Source organism: Uranotaenia lowii, chromosome 3 (genome assembly GCF_029784155.1).
Source record: "Uranotaenia lowii strain MFRU-FL chromosome 3, ASM2978415v1, whole genome shotgun sequence".
Lineage (NCBI taxonomy): Eukaryota > Metazoa > Arthropoda > Insecta > Diptera > Culicidae > Uranotaenia > Uranotaenia lowii.
This window is the reverse complement of record NC_073693.1, coordinates 177549555-177568251: the sequence shown is the minus strand read 5'-3', so window position 1 is coordinate 177568251 and position 18697 is coordinate 177549555. Positions and strand designations below refer to the sequence as shown.

Sequence of the window (18697 nt, the reverse complement as noted above, 5' to 3'; positions counted from 1 at the left end):
GTACACTTTCGCAAGATTGTAAATATTTTGTTGTATTTTATTAACTTCCTACAGATTTTATCAAAAATCAATCATATGAAAATTGGGGCAGAATGCCCTCAAGATCACGTGTTTTACTCTCAAATTTTGAATGCTGTTAACTTTTGAGAAAACTCGAATATCAAAACAAAATGCCACTCTTTTTATTTGCTGACTCCCAAATTACTAGAATGTAGAAGCCAAAGGACGGGCCCGGAAGTTATACAACAAGGTTCTTACAAAGTATGACGGATTCATGACGAAACGTACGTGAAGATGGATTTTGGGCAGCTTTCTGGCCAAAAATTTTATAAAGCCACTGCACTGGTCGGAGTGATGTCTCCGGCAAGTTCCAATTCGTTTACAGACATAGAAATTAGAACAAATTTATAATCCATATTTTATTCATATTTAAGAATTTAAAATCAGAATTCAGATTTAGGACTTGGCGACGGTAGCCGTTTCATGTCGTTGCCGTACATACCATGTCTGACCGAGAAAGTTTCGAAAATCTTGCGCAAACACAATTTGATTGCAGCTCCTAAGCCGTGCGACAAAATCAAGTCCAACATCTTTACGAAACTTAAAGACCCAATTCCGATCATGCAACAAACAAATGTCGTTTATGCCATCACATGCGCTTGCGGAAATGAGTACATCGGACAAACGTCGCAAACTCTTGCCAAACGCATCAAACAACACGAAACCACCGTGCGTCTAAAACAGAAAGCTACAGGCCTAGCTCAGCATGCGTTGGAAAACGGCCCCGGTCATGTGTTTGATTTCCCGAAAACGAGAATTCTCGAACGAATCCCAAATACAACACACCGTCGGATAGCTGAAAAACTGCACATAAAGATGCGAGAGAATCGTGCAGTTAACATCCAACAGGACACAAAAGGCATCTCGAGCGTGTACAACGGACTGTGGAAAAAGCTGCGGGAAAAAGAGGAAATGGAACTACATCGCAAAACGGAACACATTCAGTCGACAGCGAGCCGCAGCAGCAGCAGCATCAACAGTGACTAGAAAAAATCAATGTGACCGCCCCAGCGGGTGTAAAAAAGCTATTAGTGTAAGCGAAAGATAGTAGATAAGAAAGATGAGAAAGTTTATATTAATTAATTAAAACATTTTTTTTCCGTTTATTTTTTATAAAATTAGTTCTGAAGATGGTTGAAATAAAATAAGTAAACCGAAACGTAAACTACACGGCAGTTATTTCATTGAATCACCGAAAAAAATCAATCCAAAAACGAGAAGATAACAACAACGGTGACTTAAACATTTAAAGATACAAAAATTACTATAACAATGCATAATTATAACAAATTTCGTCCTTGTTCGAGTTAAAAGTCGTATCATAAATCATAATAATAGGCTTTAAAAATCAAATCAAATCAATGGTTCAAAATAATTTGGGCTTAGCCAAATTGGACCGTTGACCCTAATGATTAGCACTCATACAGTGCATTCATGCCGTGATAACGAAATATCAACACGGCTAGCGCATCGATAGAACCATTGCGCGCAATAGGGAAGCTTTCTGGAGCTTAACGTACGCCATATTTTGCCCGTCCGGAGTATACGTGTTCACCACATGTAGACTTCGGACCAACCAGATTTCATTGTATAGGTTAAGGTAGTGCCACCTCTATCCCGGTACTACTTCTCCTAAATAATGAAATGTTGCAGGGTAAAGTATGGTGTACGTTAATAAGTTTCCTCGCAAAAATGCTCTTTCGCTCTTTTCAACATCTGTAAAATTTTCTTCTCACTTCTTTATCCATCTTTATCAATTTCATAACTACTTTTCACCGATATGCCGAAAAATAAATTTACAAAATTAATTAACGGTGGTTAACTTATCTTAGATTTCAGATTCAGATTTCAGATTTCAGATTCAGATTTCAGATTCAGATTTCAGATTCAGATTTCAGATTCAGATTTCAGATTCAGATTTCAGATTCAGATTTCAGATTCAGATTTCAGATTCAGATTTCAGATTCAGATTTCAGATTCAGATTTCAGATTCAGATTTCAGATTCAGATTTCAGATTCAGATTTCAGATTCAGATTTCAGATTCAGATTTCATATTCAGATTTCAGATTCACATTTCAAATTCAGATTTCAGATTCAGATTTCAGATTCAAATTTCTGATTCAGATTTCAGATTCAGATTTCAGATTCAGATTCAGATTTCAGATTCAGATTTCAGATTCAGATTCAGATTTCAGATTCAGATTTCAGATTAAGATCTCTCAGAGCAGATCCTTCTCATAGGGGAAGATTTGAAAGAATGTATATGTATCGTCTCCTGTATTGCTATGTGAGGCCTCAGAACCCAGAGCGTGTATTTTGAATGCCTCTGATGAGAAAATTGGTGAGGATTTCAATCACTGCTCTGAGGCCTCGCATAGCAATACAGTAGACGATACATATACATTCATTCAAACCTCCTCCCATGAGGAGGATCTGCTCTGAGAGACACTATTCGTTTGCTACCCCCGAACGAACTCTCTCAACATTCGGTTGCTACATGATGCATGAAGAAGACGAGGCACACATACTCATTTACATGGTTGCCACATGTACAGATTTATCTACACGCTATTTTTTTTAAACTCAAAATTAATTAGTTTTGGTTCAAAACAGCACTTCAGTGGCATCCCTCAACTTTGAGTTTGTCTGGGCAATAGCAAAACTAAGCTCTGATAGGCATATTCAATACTAAGTTCGGCTGCCGAACTCGAATTTATTCTTTTTTTTCGAGGGTAGCTTATTTTCAGGGAACTAAAGGATGATTAAAATTTGTTGTACCCGAATGTTGCTGTTCCGGTACATTGCATTGCAATTACAGAGCGGTGGAAAGTTTTGACACTTCCGGTCAAAGAAAACTTCCGGATGTTATTTCCTACGGGAAGTAAACAACATCCGGAAGTTTCCGGACATTCCAAGCCGCTCACCGTATGGTGACAATGACGGACAGAATTTTACGCTGACACGGTGAACATGCATTCCATTATGAAGTTCCTTCAAAGTCTTCCTTTAATTGTTCCGGAACGACCAAATTTTGCGACGTGTTCGTTGGTTGCTGTTCTGGTTCGAACTGAAATCGCTAAGTGTTTTCAGTCCAACAAAGAGAGTTCAATTTTTAGTTCATAAGGTCGAACTCAGCTTGGCTTCCTCGCCGAAGAAAAAAAAAAAGGATCAATTTTGAGTTCGCAGTTCGAACTCCATTTTGAACAATCGCAAGGAGGAAAAAGGGTACTTAACTTTAAGTTCATATAATCGAACTATGTTTTGAACCTCGGTCGTACTTAATTTTGAGTTAAAATAAAAGAGCGTGTAGACAGGTACAGATTTTTGAGCTCATTTTTGGTACAGAATCTGTACGTACAGATGACAGATTTTCAAAATTTGGTACAGATTTGTACAGATTTTTGAATTTTTTGACTTTCATCTAGTTTATTGAAAACTTTATAGAAAATAAGTCAAAAGTTAGCCATTATTATATTGACGATAGGAGTTCCTTACTGGGAATTACACGATGGAACAATAAGATTTCCAAATTTGCTACAAATAATTAAATATCTGATTATAATCCCCAACTCGTCAGCAGTGGTTGAGCGCATTTTCTCGTAAGTAAATGCCAATAAAACCAAAGTTCGTAATTGTTTGAGTGTTGACACATTGGAGCTATCTTCAAAACGAGAAGTTATTTAAGATTAAACGGCGGATCGAAAAATGTCGTACTAAATATGACGCTCTAAAATCGTTTTAATTATACTATGTATAAACATCATGAACATTAGAAAGTGTTCGTTATGAAAAATATTTTTTAATGTCAGTTTTTTCAAGAGAGAAAATAAAAATGATTAAATGAGTTTCACAAAATGTGTTTAACTAAAAAACTGTACTTAGTGAAATAAAGTATTTATTTGTTTAAAGATTAAAAATAAGGAAACAAAATCTTCACATATCAACATATTTAATGCAGATTTTTTTTTTCTTTGGTACAGATTTTTGAGTTTTCGGTACAGATGAAAAAGATTTTTTCGATGAGCGGTACAGATTTAGATGTGGTAACACTGCTCATTTACGTTATTGAATTTGAATGACTCAAGCCGATAGCTGTCGTTGAGGAGAACATTTTCAACCTCGCCGCAAAGTTTGAGGCAACAACAACAACAACCGAACTTATTGCATTGCACAGGCTCGCAACGTATGGTGCAAAGAGGAGGGAGGAAAAAGAAACGAAAAAAACCAGCTGCCTGCGTACGGGTGCTGTGCAATAATAGCAATAGCAGAAAAACCTCGGGCATTCGATCCAGGCACAAACGAGGAGACTCGGGTTTGCTAAGCCTTTTGAATTCGGTTCCCTCAAGCATGTAGCGGGCCGTAGACTATACAAATGGCCTGTACAAATTCGATGATTCCATGACGATTGTTTGATCTATGCTCGTCCACACACTATACGAACATTTTTCACGCGACACAAACGATTGCTGGCGAAAACAGCAACAGCAACAAGAAAACCATCTCCACCCCGGCTGGGAGGATGGTTTGTACAAAATATTTCGATCCCGACCGATTTTACTCCAGCCGTTTGGGCGCTCATTCAAGCAGTGCCATACACTATGCAAAACGTGTTTACAGCGACAAAATTTCATCGAATTTCATCGCATTTGTACAAATTTTGTGTAGTCTGTGGCCCGCTTAACAGGAGTTGAGTGAGAGCCATTCGTTTGGTTTTTTGGATTCGCTCCCTCGAATGTAGGTATATTGCTTCGTGAAGGCGGGCCATGTTGAGAGCGTATGCATCATCGGTTTTGTCGTTTTCGCTGCCTCAAAGCAACCTTTGCTTCCGAGTAAAGCGTTGAGCGAGAGAAGGTTGATCAATTCATGATCAATAAAATAAAATCACTGGTTTCTAAGAACTAAAGAAGATTTTGTGAACTTTTCATCTATTGAATGATGAAAAAGCTTGTTTGCTACACTAAAAATTAAGAAAAACATCATTCGAAGCCGTAGGTTAGTGTATACTTGAGAAAGATTGACATGGGCCATCTTACCCCGCTGGTGCGTATTGTACAGTTTTCCCCTAAATCTGATCCCTGAATCTTTGTAAACTTTCAATATGGTTCTTAGATAATTAGTATTGTACAGTTTTCCTCTACTAAAATAAAAATTTTATTTTTTCGATTTTCTTTGGTTTCTTTGCATTCACCTTTTAATCAAGTCCTATTCAGCTAAAATTTCGCCAATGTTAGTTTTTTGGGCAAATCTACAAAATGTATATGGTCGGCTTTTTAAATTCAATGATGAATATTATTATAAACCTATTGCCTCCCATTGGTTCAATGATAGAGTTTTTATATCTTATAAGTGCTTTGCGTTAGCGGATGTTGATCAACCCTATCGCCGTCACGTAAGTCCCTATCGCCGTCAAGTAACAATTTAAATTTTATTCCAACCTTAACAGTCCGCTTAAGACTATTTCTCAAAGCTACTTTATAAGCCAAAGCGCATTCTACGCTATTAGCACAACTACTTTAAAGCTAACATATGGCCAAAAGGGACCATTTTTTTAACGTTCTTAAAACTTATTCTATACGCTATAATAAAACATCCAACAGAATAGTTTTATTCGACCTTATAGACAAAGCCTTAAGAAACCTTTCAGAGCTCTTTTAAGACTATCCACAGCTCCTTTAAAACTACGTCAAGGAATCTGATAGGAATTTTACTGTGGGAGCTGTGAAATTTGATAGATACCGTCATGCTTGGCATCGCTCCTCAGATTTGCCCGTTCAGAGTAAGAGCGTGTATTTTTTTCGCTGTGCTCTTCCCAAACGGAGAATCTTTAAAAAATGCTCAGTTACCTCCAGAGCGACCAAGCGTCCACCCAAGTGTGGGCAAGAGAAGCAAGCAAACTGATGAAGTGCGTTCTCGGTGCAGATAAATTCGTTCGCACTCGGGCGAAAGAGAAGCTTTACAGAAAACTCGGTTTGTCTCCATCGGTTGCGTCTGGATCGATGTTTCGAAGTGCGTCAAAATTTACAATGCAGAAAATAAATCTAACGCAACTAAATTAATAACGCCAAAGGTAGTTAAGATAGAATGCTGGTGTCTTCGACAATATTGCTCTGTATAATAAAGCGCATATTTTGATATGAAATATTAAGTTTAGAGGTCCACCAATAGCAAGATATAAATCATAACTTTCTTGTTTAGCATTTTAGAGCTTAAGTTTTTTCAACAAAGTTATTTATCTCAATAAAACACACAACTTTGCTCAACATGTCAAGGTTCTACAATCTTAATCCAAGGAGCATGGTCTGCAATTTTCATTCAATCATTTGAATCTAGACTGCTTTGGAGGTTCACAATCGAATAACTTGTTTTGCTGCCAAATGAAAACTTACAAGTTTCAGGTTGCTATGAAAGGCAGTAAACAAAACATTCAGACCGGTCCGCAAAACAGTCAAATGAAAGAAAAAAAATTTCGATTGAAAATAATTGCTTTCATTTTCATGCCTCTTTGAAAATCTTCAAACCGAGTAGATTATAAGGATAAAAATACAAATTATAAAAAACGTTCAAGCTGTAAAAATGAACAAAAAAAAACATATTTTTTCAAATTTTAGAATTTTTCTTTGCTTGTAAAATCGATACCTCTTACTTAAATCAAAAATTAATATAAATATTAAATGAATTAACGTCATCATCATCAGAGACACCGACGAATTTCAAATGAAATCATCGTAAGCAAGCTTACAGAAGTAAGCTTTGGCTTTTCATTTGAAAGATTTTTCTGTTGTGAATGTGAAAAAAATTAAAAAAAAAACTTTACAAAAAGTTATTGTTATTATCGCGCTATTTTTTAATCTATTTATGCGAATTAACAACTTTGCCCAAAACACCTATCTGGTCATTCCTGAGCGAGTTCCTCTAGATTGATGTTCTGCACCAGGACCAATGATAAGCTACGAGAGCTTTCTTCGGTCAAAAAATATCAAAAGCATAGCGGTAGAGGAAGATAAATCCTAAATTTTACGATTACGATAATTTTTGCAGTTTTATTACTAAAATTTGTCCCAGATCCCTGCGTAATTTTCATGGTTTGTTTAATAGACAAAGATTTTTGGAAAATTTTATTAAATGTTACTTTGCGAATTGCTGCTTTTGTAAATTAATGCTACCCACGTACGATATTTAAACTACATAAACCTAAGTATACAGCAATTTGCGGATGCCCGGATATTGTGAAAAAACTACTTGGATTTTGCCCAGTTTTATCCACATTATTTGAAAATAAAACAAGAAAATCGAATTCAGTTTAAAATTGTGTGTCGAAAATTGGATTTGTGAAAGTTTGTTTCATCAAAAATCAAACCAAAACTTTCTTTCGTATGCTTTAAACATAAATGTTACAATGCTGATGTGTTGCGACAAAAAAAATGTAAGTCGTTTTTCTTCACTAGATAAATGTCTAGAATTTCCTCAGATTTGGCCGGATATTGTTCGGTTTTTGGTATGGAAAATTTCAGATTATTTACCCGGTTTTCACCATGTTTTTCAAATAATTTGCCAGGAAGTGCCCGGCCCGGCTACGTACAAAAATATTTTATACATAAACCTACATTGGACCTCTTCGACTGATGCACTGTTCCGCACTGCATAGCGGCTTTTTTTTTAAAGAAAACATTCCTGCATTGAAATATTTCTGGCTTGATACACTGAGCGGCACAGCAGCGTCGCTAGAGCACACTTTTCTAGCTAGCTCCTTCTCTTTTCTTTAGAGCGAGCGACGTCCACCCGACCGTCAGAGCAACCGCAATCGGGCGCACTCGGCAAAAAGATAAGTGAACGTTGATCGGCTGAGCAGTGCACTCGGAAACCGAATTGATAAAAGTGTAATTCGTTCTCTGCTCTGTTCTGTTTGCGAGGTGTTGGACAAGCATGGATACCGTAAACTGGGGGTACTTTGATCACCGGGGTAACTTTGATCAACATGAAATTTTTGCAGATAATCATCATTAACTATGCAAAAAGTTAAAATATCTGAAAACTGTTTACTACGTTTGAAAGCCTATAAATTTAGTTACGAATAAGCTAAGTTTGGTTTTTATTAGAAGATTTTTGATATTCCTAATAATGTAATTTTAAAAACTTAAAATATCTGGTTTTTCGAAGGCTCACAAAAAAACATCTCTCCTGATCAAATTCAAGCATTTAGGTGCAAATGGGTTGTTTAATGTGAAAGTTCAACTTTTTTCTTTGTTTAGGTTTAGTTTAAGTGTTATTTTTAAGGTCATTTGGTGATAATGTTTTTATATTGGAAAAAAACGGTGTATTTCTATGAGAAACCCCGTATAGTAAAAATGGCTAAAACCCTATCAAATGGTTCAATTTGAAGAAAAAACATACATGGGAACAGTGCGAGGACCTAGGGAATTGCATGAAGGTATAATAATATTTGTTTTTTAGGCAAAAAAAAATTGAGAAATGTTTATAGTTTTTACCCCTAGATGTATGCAGCAACATGGTCCATCTTTTGACTATAAATGTTTTTGAAAAAAAAAAACGTTGAAAAACTCAATATAGTCCTAAAAGAAATTACTGTTATTAATGCTTATGCTTTGTGTGTTTATTGGCACCATAATAAAAATTTTGAAGATGTTGCGGTACTTAAAAACCACAGTGATCAAAGTCACCCCGAAACTCGAAATCTGGTTTTGTAACAAACATTCAATTATTACCTTTGATTTTCTTTTGAATTTACTACAATCAATGATCATGTTTGATACTTCTCACCTCAGTAAGGATTTTAAAAATTTTAGATATTACGAAAAAGCAACCCCTACCAAAATATTCAAAAATGAATCAAAAAAGTGATCAAAGTTCCCCCAGTTTACGGTACTCTACTGTGGGAGCTTTCTATTCCATTTTTTCTCGTGTTATTACTTCCTCTCCCAAACATTTGATGATTGGTGATGATTGCATTAAAATTATTTTAAAAATATTTTCATTTTCATTTTTAATATGTCTTAGCATAAAACTTCCTGCAACCTCAGATTTCTGGTGAAATATATACGAAATAGTATCAAAACATGCGCGCCTCAAAGAAAATCAAGGTTGACACAATTTTAAGAATTTTTTTAATCAAAATTAATAATTTAAGTAACATTTAAATTTGCTCAAATTATGCAATTTTAGTTTTGCGTTGAAATTCATTACCAATACAACAAATAGTACCGCAAACATTGTCAAATTTGCTGAAAATGTCTAGTTTTTAGTATTATAATATTATTTCCAGCAAGATGGCGTCAGTAAGTTCGATTCAATTTCACAATCAACATGGCGTTAAGTAAGTTAATGTTGAACATCCTAAGGCAGTTGTAAAACAGTTTTGAAGTTGTTTTTAGCCGGTTTGAAAAATGTTGTAATAAAACAATTTCAACAAACAGTTTTAAATTGGTTTTAAGATACCTTGAATCACAACTTCGTTTGACGTTTCTCTAAATGGAATACACGCTCATGATGGATTCACCCTGTTTTGAGTAAGATAAGTTTGTCGCAATAAATAAGATCATTTCGATTTGTTGCTTGACAAAAGGCATTCATGAAACTTTTCGTTTTGTTTCCTTTTAACTATGATTAGAGGATGGTCAATACCTTTAAATAACAAGTAGGTATTGATATCAAATAGTCTCAGACTGTTTAGAAATAGATCATTTTCTGTAATCAAAAGCCTGGCCTTAAAGCTTAATAATAACCCGTATAATTGAGGATTATAACCAAAGGATTTCTTAAACCGACAAAAGACGATTTGATGAAGCGCAATAACACGTTTAGCGAACGATTATAGAAATAGTGAAATACATTGCCTGAATCGTGAATTTCGAAATAATTGTATTTTGAATATGTACTTAGGTTTTTCAACTGTTAAAAACTGTTAAAACAGTTGTATGAAAGAACTTTTCTGCAAACAGTATGCTAACGATTTAGGTAAATATTATAACCATATAAAACTATAATGGTTATTGTTGCAATTGGGAGCGATAAAACGATTTTATAAAACGTGCATCGGATATTTTGCTTACGATAATCAAAACTACGTTACGCTTCAAATAAATCGTAATTTTCAATGATCGGCCATTGCCAGTAGTCTCCATCCTGACTATTTATATCATCTGAAACTTTCTGAGGCTGATTGAAGTATAGAATGAACATTTTCACTTGTAATGAAGCTCAATTTCTCCGTCTTTGCTGAGGAGAAGCCGGTGGCTGCAGTCTTCTAGAACTTTTCAAGAGTGGTTGATCCGGTAAGAATTTTGTTAACTTTTGATTGGATGACGTAAATATAGATTAACTTCGCATTGAGAGACAGGGACGGATAAATAAAACAAGTACTTTATTCGGCATACTTGTAAATTAATTGTCTTATACATTTATTCTTATCGATTCTAAAAAAAAACGTTAATTCACAGTGTACTTTTATTCGAACCCTAAGAATTGAGCGAATATCGATTTGCGGTTGTTTTGAAATTTGAATGCGGATACAACAAATTTGTTTTTTATTTTCAGATGAATTTAGCTGGGTTATTTTATATCATTTTTATAGCACATTTTTCTCAGTTTTAAGTGATAATCCTTTTAAAACAGGTTATACTATCTCAAAAAGAGGGGAACAAGTTTAAGCGTGTATACGTTCTTCTCGATTGTCAAATCATCTGTCACTTAGTTTTATAATGCCTACATCCAATGTTCCAATAAAACAGTTTTTCAACTTGGCGTTCAATGTTTTAAAAGCGCATTGAGCGCATTATTAAAACTGGTACCACAGCTCTAATAAAAACAGGAAAATATGTGCTTTATGAAATCATTAGCAATACTTTTGTAACATTATTACAACACTCTTAAGATAGTGTTTTATTCAAGTTTTAGCAAAACTTTCAGGGCTCTTTTAAAACACACGATAAATGAAGCATTTCCTATGTTACAAAAAAACCGTTTTAAAAATTGGATACCATCGAAAAGTCTTCATAAACCAATATTTAAACTCAAAAAGCCAATTGGCTTGATCTGTGTTACTTGGGATCAATGTCCCGCTTCTGATTGAGATTGAAGTAGAGCCTGGTTTTCAAATTTGAAATTTGCAAACTTTTGAGGCATTGTTTGATGTACACATATAATATACGGCGTATTACAGGACACGACACTTAACGTTCTTACTAACATAAAAGGATTTAAAATTACCTTTTTTGTCGACCGGTTTCGGGCTCGATGTTGCCCATCTACAGGACGATGTCCGACTGGTTACTAAAAGGAAAAACACTAACACAGCTTCATACTACTGCATAGTATTCGTCGAAGGATGGTCAAATCATTTTTGGTTGGCCAAGTTGAAAAGTGGCGATATGATTGGCGGGTCGTCCTCGTTCATTAAAGGCCTCTCAGAAGTTGTTATAAACATAGATTCCCAGGCATTTAAATGTGACGCTTTGCGTATACATTTTTTGAATCTAACCTTTTCCCAATCTATAGAGTGGTTAGATTCCGATGCGTGGGCAGCTACGCTGGATTCGTTGGTTTTGTTGTTATCCACAGCGTTTTTATGTTCTTTTATTCGAGTTTTAAATTTTCGCCTTGTCTGGCCAATATAAACAACTGGACAAGTCTCACACGGAATCTCGTAAATTCCGGATCTTTCTTCCGGCGGGACTTTGTCTTTCAGTGACACCAACCGATCCTTTAAGGTGTTGGAGCTTTTGTATGCAACTTTCAAACCATGGTTAGAGAGAATCTTTCGAATATCGTTAGTCAGTGGTGGGTGGCTTGCTAGCTGAATTGTTTATGAGCGATTTTGAACAGGACCTCGAAAAAAGCGAAAAACTTTTCCCCCGAGTTTGGTGGCGATATGTAGATGACATCTTCGCCACGGTCAAAGAACAATATCTCCCACAAACCCTGGAGCTTTTGAACTGTCAACACAGTTCGATCAAATTTACCGTGGAGAAAGAAATAGATGGAAAAATTCCATTCCTCGATTTGTTAATCTCTAAAAAAGATGATAACACGGTAAAATTTGGGATCTACAGAAAACCAACATCTACTGATCGCTACATAACAGCAGACTCCAATCACTTCGGTGCTCAAAAACAAGCTGCGTTTCACTCCTTGGCACATCGTTTATACAACATACCTATGGAAACCAGTGAGTTTAAGAATGAAAAAGAAAAAATACTATCGGCCGCAGATTTGAATGGATACGACAAAGAGTTTGTTAATAAAATTCTTCGCAAACACGAGAGGAAAAAGTTCCGGAATAATGCAACCACCTTCAAACCAGAAAAAGAAGAATCTCAAAGAGTCAGTTTGCCGTTCCACCCACCACTGACTAACGATATTCGAAAGATTCTCTCTAACCATGGTTTGAAAGTTGCATACAAAAGCTCCAACACCTTAAAGGATCGGTTGGTGTCACTGAAAGACAAAGTCCCGCCGGAAGAAAGATCCGGAATTTACGAGATTCCGTGTGAGACTTGTCCAGTTGTTTATATTGGCCAGACAAGGCGAAAATTTAAAACTCGAATAAAAGAACATAAAAACGCTGTGGATAACAACAAAACCAACGAATCCAGCGTAGCTGCCCACGCATCGGAATCTAACCACTCTATAGATTGGGAAAAGGTTAGATTCAAAAAATGTATACGCAAAGCGTCACATTTAAATGCCTGGGAATCTATGTTTATAACAACTTAATGAACGAGGACGACTCGCCAATCATATCGCCACTTTTCAACTTGGCCAACCAAAAATGATTTGACCATCCTTCGACGAATACTATGCAGTAGTATGAAGCTGTGTTAGTGTTTTTCCTTTTAGTAACCAGTCGGACATCGTCCTGTAGATGGGCAACATCGAGCCCGAAACCGGTCGACAAAAAAGGTAATTTTAAATCCTTTTATGTTAGTAAGAACGTTAAGTGTAGTGTCCTGTAATACGCCGTATATTATATGTGTAGTATAAGTTCTTACGTTGGCACAAAACCACCAAAATGATTGTTTGATGTTACTTTATATTTTAAAATGAAATAAATTAATTGATCAATTGGTAATGAAATTATAAGCGAAATTCAAATCTTCGAAATATCATCAATCTAATTTTTCTAAAGTTCTTCAAAGAAATCCAGTGTGTTTCATTTAGCTGTCAGATACGTGAGCTTGCCTATAGGTACTCACTTGTTAATTACAAACACCATTTTACTTTCGGCTCCTGCTATGTATAGCTGGGGTGATTTTTGACGATCATTGCTCCAGGGAGCCATACCTACCCCAACTGGCCGGTGACATTTGGTCCATCTTAGTTTTGTTTTGAAACAGTGATTCCTGTACGTAATAATGACAAAGAACATATGTAAATAATTCCAATTGAAAATGTTAACATATTTATACCTACTTGTAAAAATTGTAAACACCATCATGTGAGTTCAGAGGAAGTCGTTCAACGTGGATATCTTTTTTCGGTTCGACTTCTTTCGGGGAGTTACCGTGACTTGGCACATTAATAACGTCTATTTTTACGTGTTTCTGTAAGTAGAAAGCAAAGCTGAAAATCGTCAGGAGAGTTTCGAGTATCGAATCGATATGATTATGATGCAAAGGCGCGTACACTCTTTCTTACCTTGTCGAAGAGGATCGTCTCTTCGCCCCAATGTGATATCTCTTCGAAGACGATCGAAATTTCTTTATGCAAATTCAGGAACAACTGCACCAGGTTGCCATGTGCTCCGGCTACTGTATTGTCCCCAATTTGTCTCCGGAGACAGCGTATTTTATGGACCACAAGCTCATGAGCGCACAGGCCATCGTTTAGCATTTTTTGTGATTCATCTGGTGGATGAGGATTTGTTTTCATTTGAATGGTTGCAATCAGTGCAGTTGCAGTTTGCATTTTGCACTAGGGAAAAACACAATGCATTTGAAACTTTACCTAACAACGATTGCTCATGCTTTGTCAGCTGAGCGACGCGCTCTGCAAAATAATCCTTGACGCACGTGTCCATCTCGATGAAACGTTTCTGGAAAGGTGTTTATTTTTTTCAACAATAATCAGCAAGGTTTGTTGATGTTCGGAAAAATCATTTTTGAATTGTTGCACATTTTGGGTGTTAGCTCCAAAAGACAACATGCGCAAAATATTTGTGGAATTGTATATGATTCAGGGATGCCTTGAAGCGCACCATCTTTTCTATAAGAGGGTGGGTTCTGGTTATGATACATAAAATTTAGAAATCTTCTAAAATATCGATTTCTTTTAAATATTAAACCTGTAAATTGTAAAAATCCTCAATTTTATCGGGAATATCAAAAAAGTTCAAAAGATAAACATAAAAGACATGACAATCTTATTTTCTCCTAATTTGAATAAGTATGTAAAAGAAGTTTTGGACAAATAATGAATGAACTTTCTATGAAGGGCATCCCAAAGTCACCAGTTATGGTGGGGGCGCATAATTTCCTTTCCTGAAATGTCTTTGGTATTTAGGTAGGTACGCAGGAATTTTGGCTTACACTTTGCGCGCTTGAATCGGTTCCGCCAATAAATTGTGCGTTCCCTATTGTTGTCCAATTGTGATCAAACTTTTACCCGTTCGTTTTATCGAGCTCCTATTTATCAGGTAGGGGTGACTTCATTGGTGATGCTACAGGTGTGCTGTAATTCGCGATTAATTTGTAAAGTGAATTTCCAAATCCGGCAAGGGACACTTTAGGACAATCTGCAATGCCCAGTTTGGACACTCAATTCAGATCACGTGTATCGCATTTGAATGAAAACAGATAATAACCATGTGGCCTCCGAAACGGATTTGTGCAGACAAAATCGAAAGTCTTAGTCGAACGTAACGTGCTTTGTGCAAATCCAGCTGCAATGTTTGTATGTAGTTCGATGCAAGCAATTAATTAATATGTGTTGATAAATGCACTGAATCGTTACATAAGATTAGATTTGCACGATCTGCATTATCTCACTACTAGCGCGACATTTGTCGGCAGATGCATTTTTAACACAGGACCGACAAGAATTCAAACCAGTCCGGTTCAGTGGATATAAATCTTTATCGATGGCTGTGAACCGGAATTCGCCCTCACTTTCATCAACTCTTACTTGGTCACTGGGGGAATTCATTGATCCATAATTAAGGAACATATGACTACCATCTATGATCGATGTGACTGATTTGGTGCAAAGATCTTCAGACTGACGGGCTAAACTAGTTTTATTATGCGGTGCAAGATGATGACTCTTTTCTTTACCTTATAGTCAATCATTTTGTGATCCATTTTTTCTTTAGCCAAGTTCAGCTGGACATCGAGTTGTTGAACTTGTACGATCAGTTCATTCATATGTGCATGCCAGCAAATTGCGCAGAGCGTCTGGAAAGATAATTAAAATAACATCAATTGCGGCATTTCATACGTCAGATTTTGAACTGTGGAATGACACCTTGTATTGTATTTATATTTTTATTTGAATTTCTTTTAACTTTTCTAACTAAAGCACCACCTGAACACTGGGAAACAGAATGGTGCCTAGATTAAAATTACAATATTTGCCTCTTGTTTCATAAATAACTATTTGCAACTCAACACTAAAACACCAGTTTTTGATAACTAACTTTGGTTGCATAAAGGCCTAAATACTTTTTTACCGAAAAAAAGTGTAGAAGAGTAGTTCTTTTCGAAACAGTTTTCAAAATAGTGTCAAAAAATGCTAATTTTCATATGAAAAATTTATTACTCGTGCTGAAACTTGTTCGATAAATGACTATTTTGAGATTTATATTATATTTAAAGTTGTCAACCTTTTTTACAATTTTGTTGCAAAACGTACTGATAATGTTTTAAAAGGTTTTTAAGTATCCTCTGGGTTAAACATTTCTGTACAATTTTGTCAAAACTCCTGTTTTTTTTAAACACGATGATAAATAAACATAAAGTCAAATTCTATCACTTTTTTTCTCAGAAGCTAAAATTACTCGCGGTCTTCGAAGAAGGTGAAGTTTATGTTTATTTTTTATAATTTCTTTTTTTTATATTTTTAAAGTAAATTTTCATGACATTCAGAAACTTAGGTATGAAAAGTTCCGTCTTTTATACACCATTACAAATGTTATCATTTTAAAATTTGAACCGTAGAAAGTATACTAAAGTTTAAATATTGTCAAAAAATCTGTCAAAAACTATATGAAAATAAAATTGATTTTATTTAAATTGTAAAAATTGCCAAAATTGTCCAAATTAATCAAAATTGACAAAACTGTCAGAATTGCCAAAATTGTCGCAATTGTCAAAACTGTCGAAATTTTCATAATTGTCAAAGAAAATTTTCCCATCAAGCTTACCTGCTGACAGTGGTCACAGTTTTGCATCACGATATCTGCAATCGTTTCACATCTCGAACATTTAGTCTTCGGTTCCTTTGCTGCCACCGGCTGAAAATGAAACGGAACAAAATATCTTACTCAGCGTTATCAAAATTATAACAGGTATATCATTATGAATGGAACAACCATGCAGTTCTTATCAAAGTGTCTTCTTAATGTTCCAAAAAAACTTCTTCTTCTTCTGAGTGGTTTTTTACTCAACTTTAATGAACAATTGAGAGGAATAGAATTGAAATACCTAACGGACCAATAAATGAAAATATGATTGTTTTAAAACTTTTTTTTAATTTGAAATTTACCGCAACACTTTTCAACTTCAATGGCTTCTAAAAACTAAATGTAGTCAAAAAATATCGGTTTTTGATATAACGCATAGAGCACCAATTGTATGTAGTAATTTTTGGTTTTGTTTTTCTACCAAAAATGTTTTTAAAATAAAAAGCATAAGGTTGCTGCATACATTTAGGAGTAAAAAAATACTACAAAAAATCTACTAGCTGAAACCATGAAAATTAATGTTTGAATAGATGAAATTTTCAAATTAACAAATGCGTAACACGAAACAATTATATTCCAGCATACGGAAATGAGATTAAAAATATGAGTTTTTGATTCGCATTTTGATGCATTAAATGCATCGGCCGTGATGGTCCGAAGATTATTCTTACACCAACAGTGTTGATAAAGGATAGGGGAGAGTGGGAATACTTTATCCCCTTTTCTTATTTTCATCATATCTTTTTGGAATAATTTAGCAACCCGCCGTCTTTGACATTTTCTGACAGCTTATAACTTCAAGTTTCTATGCTCCAAAAATTAGAACGATACTTGAACTTGTTGATGAACTAGAAACATTTTCGTGGGAGTAAAAAAATTGCGATTTTTCTGAAGTTAGGGGAGACTTGATCCCCTATTGAAGGAGGCTTGATCTTTTATTCAGGAAGCCCTAATCCTTGTATAAAAAGCAAACAAAACCCCAAGATAGAATGTTAATTGACTATTTTGGTCATGTTTGTTCTCATTTCACAATTTATAGCAGACATAAGAAGAAAATTCTATAACTTTGTCTCAACGCTAATAACATTGCATACTTAAAGGCGCTATTTTTTGTAATTAAGAGAAAGTCAATTATTTTAGCCCTTTTCTTCAGACAATTGTTTGATAAATATTAGTTTTTGGATAAATATTAGTAATTTTGTAATCAGCAATCATAACGATCCATGCAGAAGAAGAATATGCCGTTTGGAAGGGGAATCAATTGTACCCAACTCTAGGGGATCAATTGTGCCCATAATCAACATTTTAGAAAACTTTTTCTGAAAAAAGTTGAGAGTTTTCGATTGCTTTGAAATTATGCCATTATGAAGTTCATTTTACGCTCGAACGATTGATACATTGGAACAAATATTTTTTTCATAATTTTCCCATGTAAGGAACATTTTAGTGATGAAAAAAGATCTTCAAGTTACATTTTGTGAAATTTTTCAAACAAAGTTCAATTACTCAAACAATTATTTTGTTAAATTTTTTTAAACTACAAGCATTGTTATTTTGCTCATTTTGGCACATTTTTGCACATTTTTCTAGAACATTTGATCTTTGTACGACATTCCAGTTTCGAGATATAGCTAAGGAATCAAGTATCCCCAGGGATCAAGTATCCTCATTCTCCCCTAATAAAAACAATAGAAAGTGTGTAGGTGATATCATTAAGCCAATCCGTCATACTGGGTAAAGTTTTTTACAACATCGAGAAATATAAAAATTTGTACATCTATAGCTCGATTTTTTTATATTTACATTTTTATTCAAAAACTTTAAAAAACTATCTCGCGATGTGAGAAATCATATATCATCAAATGTTAACTTTCTTTCATTGTATAGAAATAAAAATTGAAAAAGTGTTGTGGTATACTTACAACTTTTGAAAAGGTCGAACTATTACTATTTTTCTGGTTGTTTTCCTGTTGATTTATGACACGAATCATCGAATCGATGTAAACGTTAGATGGTAGATCGGCTATCTTTCCGGGTGATGATACGAATTCGTGCCGCTCGTTGCATGTTGGGCAGTGAATGAAATCATCACCTTCAGCTGCTGGATGTGTTCAGTTGTAAAAACTTTTGTTTTCAAATTTAAACCGAAACTTACACTTTTGATCTCGACTCTGGAATGATGCTTCCAGACACGCACAGCAGAAAGTGTGTTGACATTGTAACAT

At 35.1% G+C, this 18697-nt stretch overlaps 1 protein-coding gene across 1 annotated transcript in view; it reads right to left on the bottom strand.

Annotated features, from left to right (window-relative positions):
• Positions 1–18697, bottom strand: part of LOC129752873 (uncharacterized) — a 21141-nt gene extending 2444 nt beyond the window's left edge. Inside the window, exons 1-8 of the mRNA XM_055748659.1 lie at positions 18628–18697; positions 18395–18573; positions 16434–16523; positions 15346–15465; positions 14021–14108; positions 13712–13920; positions 13487–13617; positions 13270–13416 (exon numbers count right to left, since the gene is read on the bottom strand). Coding sequence (XP_055604634.1) covers positions 13270–13416; positions 13487–13617; positions 13712–13920; positions 14021–14108; positions 15346–15465; positions 16434–16523; positions 18395–18573; positions 18628–18697 — 1034 coding nt within the window. The remainder of the gene's footprint in view (positions 1–13269; positions 13417–13486; positions 13618–13711; positions 13921–14020; positions 14109–15345; positions 15466–16433; positions 16524–18394; positions 18574–18627) is intronic.